This window comes from Buceros rhinoceros, unplaced genomic scaffold (assembly GCF_000710305.1).
Source record: "Buceros rhinoceros silvestris isolate BGI_N320 unplaced genomic scaffold, ASM71030v1 scaffold9102, whole genome shotgun sequence".
Taxonomy (NCBI): Eukaryota; Metazoa; Chordata; class Aves; order Bucerotiformes; family Bucerotidae; genus Buceros; species Buceros rhinoceros.
The window spans coordinates 17,934-26,735 of NW_010397139.1; the positions used below are offsets into that span (position 1 = coordinate 17,934).

The 8,802-nt window shown below is 42.7% G+C and overlaps 1 protein-coding gene across 1 annotated transcript in view; it reads right to left on the reverse strand.

Annotated features, from left to right (window-relative positions):
- The window catches only part of LOC104502198 (cytosolic phospholipase A2 epsilon-like), a gene marked incomplete at its 5' end in the record, with an annotated part of 22,704 nt that extends 14,245 nt beyond the window's left edge, over window positions 1-8,459 (reverse strand). The window contains 9 exons of the mRNA XM_010146133.1: window positions 887-1,022; window positions 2,176-2,213; window positions 2,963-3,055; window positions 3,188-3,357; window positions 4,276-4,339; window positions 6,108-6,150; window positions 6,707-6,747; window positions 7,403-7,531; window positions 8,323-8,459. Of these exons, the coding sequence (XP_010144435.1) occupies window positions 887-1,022; window positions 2,176-2,213; window positions 2,963-3,055; window positions 3,188-3,357; window positions 4,276-4,339; window positions 6,108-6,150; window positions 6,707-6,747; window positions 7,403-7,531; window positions 8,323-8,459 (851 nt within the window). The remainder of the gene's footprint in view (window positions 1-886; window positions 1,023-2,175; window positions 2,214-2,962; window positions 3,056-3,187; window positions 3,358-4,275; window positions 4,340-6,107; window positions 6,151-6,706; window positions 6,748-7,402; window positions 7,532-8,322) is intronic.
- Between the last annotated feature and the right edge of the window lie 343 nt (window positions 8,460-8,802).

Below are 8,802 nucleotides of genomic sequence, written 5' to 3' on the forward strand. Positions count from 1 at the left end.
CCAACTACCACCTACATACATAAATACTAGGTATGCAAGTGAGCTGCAATTACTTTTTTCTGTGACGAGATAGAAATCCAGGGTCTGGTAGTCTTAGAAGAAGGATTAATCTGTAAATATGAGTTGGTTCCGTTAACAGTAAAGATAGCTAACAGACACTGGGGTGAAACTGTCTCTTGTGCAAATCATTAAAACACTCGAGGGAGATTGTTTTCCAGGGAAGCATGGGGGCCTCTGCATCTGAGGGGAAGGAAATGACCCACGGCTTAGTGCTGGCATTTAAAGGCAAGATCTTATGAGTGAAAGGTCCAGCTATGCAAAAAACCGCTGAGCTCAGTTTGGGGTAAAACAAGGAAAACTTGTCATCTCTGCATCTGAGTTCAAGCTTCACACCTCATAATTAAAAAAGAGAAATGTGTTTTTTCCCTGCCCCCTGCCACAGAACCGTTGTTATCATTCCAAGCACATGCTCTAGCTGCAGCAGATGATGAAGTCATCAGCGTGCTGTGCTGGCACAATGAGAGCCTAAATGCCAGCATGAAAAGCGCAACAAAATAAAGCCCAGTTTGAACAATGAGGGAAAGAAGTGCTGAGTCAATGGTTTAGATCTGGCTGAGACGACTGTGAGGCCTAAAAGAAGCTTTGGCTTTAGTCCTGAGAGCACCTAGCTCCTTTCTGCATTATTGTGCAGACTGCTACTCAAAGGTAGATCCTGTAGCAGCAGGGCTACAGCTTTTATTAATGTTCCTAATTCTTCCCTAGAATAGTCAGGCATAGCTTGCACTTGAAACTTTACACTGTTTCCAGGAAAATGGGAACTGGTCACAAATACCACATTTTGATACTCATCTGTGGAGAAAGCAGAGAATAATTATGTCTCAGATACCTCGTCATCCTGCAAATCTTCCTCCAGATGGAGAATGTCCTTCAGAGTGGCTGCAACGACCTTCTTCCTCTTGCAAATGAAATCCTGTTCCTGGGCGCACAGGTCAAACCCCAGGCGTATGTCTAGGTCTTCCTGGCTGGGACAGAGGATCAGGTATCTCACATCATGTTTAATTCAGTCTAATTCAGCATTTTAATTGCTTCTGCTTCATAAATAGACATGCCTTCACCATCAGGTGTATGTAAAGCAAAGCAGGAAGAGATGTAGTGTTTTAGTTTGTTCCTGGAGAACAACAGTACATGTCTTCCTTTGGACTGAGAGGGTTTCTTTTTATTTTTCTCCTTGCCGAAGATGCCTGAAATTCAGTACAGCTACACGTAACAGAATTGTTCCCTTTCAAATGAAGCCAAAAGCCTGCAGAGGGCAGTGTCTTAAAGGCAGCTTTTAGAAGGTGCACAGACTTCCACTGATACCTGCAAGTCGTGGACTGAAGTTGTGGACTTACATGTTTGGACTTTTTTTGTGAAGGGTTGTATATAGTCATTCATGGGTATTTATAAGCACTACAGTTGCATTAAGGAAGATGCTATGAAAATCTTTCTTAGGCGTGGTAAGGAAGAAGTTTTGGAATGACAGCTGTGAACTGTATGTATACCTCGTGTATTTACTGAAAATAAACAGCACAATAGAAGATGCACCCGCTCTTCTATGTAACCTGCTGTTACATGATGTAACATACTCACAAATTTTACTAAGGCCTTAAACCTGTCTAAAAATAGACAACGTGTTTCTTTGGTTGAGAAAAAAGTAGTCACTTCTTTGAGTTAATTTGCATTTATCTCTTTGAGTAGATATTAAAAATTAAATGCAGTTACATTTATTATTTCAATTTTTAGGTAACATAGAGTGGGCAGGCACTCTGACTTTAGTATCTAAGGTTTTTTCTCCAACCTCAGGAAACAGAAGTTTCTTTCAAATAGTTTTGAAATGCTGCATTTATTGAAAATCTGCATTTGGCAATGATTTCTGAAGGTGTCGAAGAATGTCTCCAATGGCCCTTAGCACATAATTTTGATTGCAACAAAATATAGTATCGTCCCATTACATAAACTCATGGCTGCTGAAAATCTTGGTGTTGCATACTGAGCGCATTTTATTTTATAGTCAAAATGAGGATGAGCTAGCATTCAGGACACAGGCAGTAACAAAGGGATTAGAATTTGACTGACAGCTATCCAAATTCAACAAACTGAGGGAGAAAAACATAGAAGGAAGATAATGTATCTTACCATTTTTTCACCTGAAAGTGCAAATCAAATTTTCTGTGCTGAAAATTCAAAAGGTAAAATTATGAATATTGATATTTTGTTTAAAATAGTCCTTTCCCCCCAGTCAGAGTGAGACGTAGCTCTTTTGGGTCATCATTACATCTACAAAGCTCCAAACCTCAGTAAACTGAGATCGAGACTCTCCTCCCAGTGTGTCATTAGTACCCAGATATGTGCACTGATTTAGTACATTAACACTGTGATATTATCGTCTGTAGTCTTCATCCCCTCTCTGCTGTGAAACTCAGGTGTAGCTTGTGCTGGTACTACTTAGCTATACAGAAGAGCTGCAGTGCTACACCTCACCTCCCAGGAAGGATCGACCACTAAACACAGGTCTTGAAACTTAGGTCTCTCACACTACAATGTGAGACGCAAGGGGAAGCCAAAGAGGCTGAGCATCCCATAACTGTGGCACAGGTTTGCCTCCTGTGGCAGTGCAACAGACGGAAGCCTCATACCTCTGTGTTGGTGGCACCCAGTGACCTCCAGCCTGGGTAAGGACATGGACAAAAAAGAAGCATGAGCAACCATCTAGACATTCTTCTTCCTCCTTCTCCCTTGGATTTCCGATTTTATTTTGCTCTAAATAACTTACTTCATTATACATCACCCTAGATTCAAGGGAGGTTAGAAAACAGCTGGCTCTGTATATACAAAGAGCGGTGGTCTTTGGTTTCTGCTTCTTGGGAACCAGCAACAATTTTTAAAATTTTGAAAGGATTCCCCATGGTCAGTGGACACTTACCTCGCTGACTACTTCCTGCTTGGAGGGGAGGGACTTCAGAGGGAGAGTCAGGGCGATGCTGCTCCTTCTCGCTCCGCATGGCACACAAGCACACTGAAAAGAAGGAGCACAGAGTACTTTTTGGTGTGGTTATGACAGAAGTCTTGTCCTCTTGTTGCCTACTCACAAGTAAAGGTCAGATCATAGGACTGTCTGCGTTGTCTACCATGTTCTGGGGTAACGTACAAAGGTGAGAAGCCTCCTCTTCTTTGTGAGTGCAACATCCAGGGAGGGTTGCTTGTATTTGGCATAGTGGAAGAAAGTGGGATCTGGGAGAGTGTTGCAGGAGTCACAGCCCACTGAAACTTTCTGGGTTTCTTCAAAGGATCCTCTCACTGTAAATGTTAGTTCATTCTCTAAAACAATGAGATAAAATGCACACAAAAAGTTACTTCTAATTGCAAAAAAGAGAGAAAGGGGAAAAAAGGAAGCAAAAACTGGCTTGGAACAAAGTCCTCTTCCTTTGTGTTTGCAAAGCTGTCTTCTGAAAGCGATCCAAGACTCAGACATTTCAGGTGGTTGTATCTTCATTACGGGCTGAGCAAGAAGCCAGGTGGGAGTATGATGGGAATGGCACTAAATTTTCGACTGCTGCATTTCTGTAGCAGTTGCCTCATGACACAATGAATGCAACCGGTACTTCCCATTGTAAATCATCCTCATCCCAGGCTAAATGAGCAAGAGTCCCCTAAAATAAGATCTGATTCTGCACCAGATGACCCTGTTTATATGAAGAGATCAGCTAATCCTGCTGGTGTGTGTTATGCATACTCTTGGGATTGCCTACAAGATCCAGACCCTCAGGGTATGTGGGCAGAGGAACTTCTAGATTCTGGATTTTTATCAGGGTCAGGAGGGAGCCAGCGTACTGAGCAGCTAAGCCTTGCAAAAAATGAGGTGTTCCTGTGCATATACAGAAGTCAAACTGTCAGAGGTCTTGAGGAAAGGTAAGGCCATGGACTGCTGCGCCTAAGGAAGTAAGCTTCTTCAGGGTGCCGCAGAACTGCAGCAGAGATTTTCAGGAACTCAGTTTGGGGTTTAGATACCTTCTGTACAAGTGTCTGCTGTTGTTTCTAGTCTGGCACAAGGCTCCTTGTGAAGTCAGAACCCTGAACCTGCTGCAGAACTGGTGGCATTCCCTGCTGCACAGTTTTTGCAAGTTGTCTTAGGTGTGGTCATTTAAAGCCTTGATATTCAGATGATGCAATTTCTAGGCATTGTTAGAGAGGATAAAATCGCTAGTATTCAGTTAGTTAAAGTATTAATAAGCTTACCTGAAAAATGCTTCTTTTTCATCCTGCTGTCCAAGTGAACTTCCAAAGTGGCTACTTCACGACACTAGAATGGATGTGATGGGGACAGAGAATTATTACTCATCTAGCCATCTCACCATCAGTGTTGACAGGTGTTGGAAGGATCATTGCTTGAATGTGGGGGTCAACTGTGTTGGAGATTTCTGCCACACTCAGTGGAAGTGATAATTGACTTCATCATTTTAAATGGATGCGGATAAACGCAGGGAAAAACATAGAATCATAGCATCACAGAATCATCTGGTTCGAAGGGACCCTCAAGATCATCAAGTCCAACCATTCCCCCTGCACTGCCAGGGTCCCTAAACCATGTCCCTCAGCACCACATCCACATGGCTTTAAACACTTCCAGGGATGGGGACTGCAGCACCTCCCTGGGCAGCCCGTTCCAATGCTTCACAACCTTTTCTGTAAAAAAGTTCTTCCTGGTATCTAACCTAGATCTCCCCTGGCGCAACTTGAGGCCATTTCCTCTCATCCTATCACTTGTTGTCTGGGACTCCTTCCAGGCAGTTGTAGAGAGCAATAAGGTCTCCCCTCAGCCTTCTTTTTTCCAGGCTAAGCAACCACAGTTTCTTCAGATGCTCCTCATAAGTCTTGCTCTCCAGACCCTTCACCAGCCTTGTTGCCCTTTTCTGGACATGCTCAAGCACCTCAATGTCCTTCTTGTAGTGAGGGGCTCAAAACCAAACACAGTACTCAAGGTGTGGCCTCCCCAGCACTGAGTACAGGGGGATGATGGTCTTTATAGTGCAGTTGGATCTCGGGGTGTTTCTGTGCCACTGCAGGTGGTGGGTACGGCACCCTACATGGTATTAAATGTGTGTGGAACAGCGGCTGGTCGTAATCACCCTTTCTATTGCCCAGAATCAACTCTTCCTTCCAGGCAGTTGTAGAGAGCAATAAGGTCTCCCCTCAGCCTTCTTTTTTCCAGGCTAAGCAACCACAGTTTCTTCAGATGCTCCTCATAAGTCTTGCTCTCCAGACCCTTCACCAGCCTTGTTGCCCTTTTCTGGACATGCTCAAGCACCTCAATGTCCTTCTTGTAGTGAGGGGCTCAAAACCAAACACAGTACTCAAGGTGTGGCCTCACCAGCGCCACGTACAGGGGGACAATCACTGCCCTGCTCCTGCTGGCCACACTGTTTCTGATACAAGCCAATATGCCTTTGGCCTTCTTGGCCACCTGGGCATGCTGCTGGCTTGTATTCAGTTGGCTGTTGATGAACACCCCCAGGTCCTTTTTCTGCTGAGCAGCTTTTCAGACACTCCTCCCCAAGCCTGTAGTGTTGCAGGGTTTTGTTGTGACCCAAGTACATGACCCAACACTTGGCCTTGTTGACCTTCATACTATTGGCCTTGGCCCATGGATCCAGCTTGTCCAGATCCCTCTGTAGAGCCTCCTGACCTTGAAGCAGATCGACACACCCACCCAGCTTGGTGTCATCTGCAAACTTTCTGAGGATGTACTCAAACCCCTCCAGATCATTGATGAAGATGTTAAAGAGAACACCACTGGTGACCGGTGGGGAACACCACTGGTGACCGGTCGCCAACTGGATTTAGCTCCATTCACCACCACTCTCTGGGCCCCACCACCCAGCCAGGTTTTTTTATCCAGTCTGAAGGCTGCTCTAAAATCATGCTGGATTCCTCAAAGGTAAAGCTCCTAAGAGAAGAAGTATCACCAAAGAATGAAGACTTGCAATGTTTCCCGCGTTGCCATCATAGTCAGTTAAGGTAAGGAATCATGTAGAAAAGAACACAAGAGAACAAAGCAAATAATATTTTACCACTATTGCCCCATTTGTGATGATGGTTTCAGGAAGACCACAGCTAGAAAGCAAATAGAACAAATAATATGTGTTTAACAAACAATACAGTCGGGATACTGTCCTGAACAGGACACATTTTTATCTTTTTTTTTTTAATTTGCTCCTTCCTATTGTTTGTGGTTTTCACTAATTGCCACATAACTACCTAGCAGAAATTATTCAATTGCAATAACACACCTGGAAAGTGCTTGAAATAGCCTTAATAGCACAGGTATGTTACAGATTGAGTAGCAACATTGTCCCCAGCCGTAAGCTGCCCAGAGAATGCTCTCCAGAAAATCTACAGACTTACTGCAGTAGGATTTACCAGCCTCGGAAAAACAACTCTGAACTATGGAAGGGATATATGTATTTTAAGAGAAAGTCACAGAATTAAAAATTCCAAATTCATTCTCCATATCATGGAATTTTCCTTTAAAACAGTGATTTGCTGATGCACACGACAAGTTTGGGGAAAGGGCGAATGTGTCTATTAAGATGAAACCGGGTGTACAGAAGGTTTCCCTGTGCTGATGCACCACTCCAAGCTGCTGCTCCCATAATGGGGTTTTACTCACATGCTTTCCAGTACAAACTCAACTTCCAGCTCCTCCCTTCTCTGAAAATGAAAGAAAAAAAAAAAGTCTCAATTAACATGTGCAGAGCTTTGCAAAACGACCTTCATTTTTGCAAGCACAGTTTCCCCTGTGCTTTAATAAGTAACAATTTTCTGTTGTGCTTGCTATTGTCAGCATTAGAGAACAGAGGCAGCTTTTTCTTCCCCAAGGAAAAGCAGAACAAAGGTTGTTTGGTGCTTACAAGTCTCACCAGTAAACCTTTATTTTTCACATTTTCTTCTCTACCAGCTTCCATGTGCTGAACGTGATGTGCTAAGACTTAGTGGTTAGTGAACTATTGTGGAAACAGGCCATTTTCCTGTCCTTGTACTGTATTTATTTTTATAATCTTTGTAAGGATTAGATAACTCTGTCATTTTCTGTCAGATTATTAAAAGTGCAAAGCTTCTCTAAAATTGCATCTGCTCTGGGGCTTGGGAATTTGGCCGTGGTCTGTTCCAGAGGAAAATAACAAGAATTTGAGAAGGCTGTATATTTTGTAACTGGTGTGCAATTTCCAAGATTTTAATAATTTTTGTTACATTTTTACTACCAAGCTGGCCATGGTGGTAAAAGACAGAAGAGACAGCACACCGCTTTAATCAGAGAGGAAAGAAAGGATGTCAAGATGTACGAAATGTCTGACCGAGCTCTTACCTCTGGATTTAGTGGGAATGTTGTAAACACCCTTTCCCCAAGGGGGACTTTAGCGACATCAAAAAGCACAATTGCATGGTCATCATCATCAACGATGTCATCATCAGAAACAGTAATTTCCAGAATATTCTGTGAAAAAAAATGGAAAAGTGTCCAGTTCATTAGCACGTACTGCAGAAGTCTGACATTCTGCAGCTCTTTCAGGTTCAGCACCTGCTTCACAGAAAAGAAATAGAAAAGCATTGACGAGAAAGTGTCACGAGGAAGAGTAAGACGATGAATGTGATCGGCTCTATGAAAAACAGCTTTTAGTCTCAAGTGAAGCTGAACTGAGATTTCTCTTGGGTCACCTTTTACGTTTTTAAGTAGCTCTCAACAAAAATGCCATCTTTTATGAAGGAATATGGGTAGTCAGAAGTCCTATACTGCCCTTTATCAACAGGGGATCTGGAGGTCACTTCATATCAGTAACCACCTTTCTGGTTCTTTGGGCTTTCCGCTCTCAGCCACCTGTTCATAGGAATTTCAGTGTAATGTAATTATCAGCAGCAAAGTGAGTAAAGATCTTAATCATACTAGAATGTCGCAGCTTCCTGGCATTGATGTGCCATTATTTCATGTCCTCTCAGGGAAAGGTGTGTTTTTCTGTTATTGTGTTACTTTGTATTTTCATTTCATAGTTTCTTAGTGTTGTCACTTGGTTGCCATCAGCCTTCTTGAAGGAGATCAAACTCTTATCACCAATATATATAATGACTATCTGTGGATTCTGGCAAAAGCCGGATTGTTTTGCTCAGGCTTGCTAGCAGAATTTTAAGTAAATTCAGAAAGACATTAGAAGATATGACATCCTGTTTTGGGTCAAAGTGGAAGAAGCTGCATAGAGATGAGGTGAAGAAGAGAGTTTTTGATTTGTCTACCTTGATTTGTCTCTGTATCCGGAAGTAGAAAGTTTCGTTCCATATGGGATTTCTGCAGTTTTTGATGGTTTTGGTGTGGAATTTTTCATCGGAAGCAGTTGGCAACCAGAGGCTTACATAGCAATCAGATTTGCTTACTAAAGAAACATAAACACAAAATATCTGGCAGTGGAAGATCAGCAGAAGAAGCACAACACAAGCTTGAATGTGGATGAGACGGCCAGTTCTCTCTGATATACATCAGCCAGGCCAAGAAGATGGAAGTCACACAGCTGCATAAAATTAATTTATTGTTCATCAAAACACTATTTTTAATAAGCAGTGTATTCAAGTAACTATGCACAATCCTACCATTAAAAAAAATACAGTCCTAGCCAGTGGAAAGAACAATATGTATAGCCAGGAGTCGTATATTGCTCCTGCTCAACATTGTTTCAGTTCCCTGCAGATTCCTCAGGAGGGGAAACTGCAACTGATGCA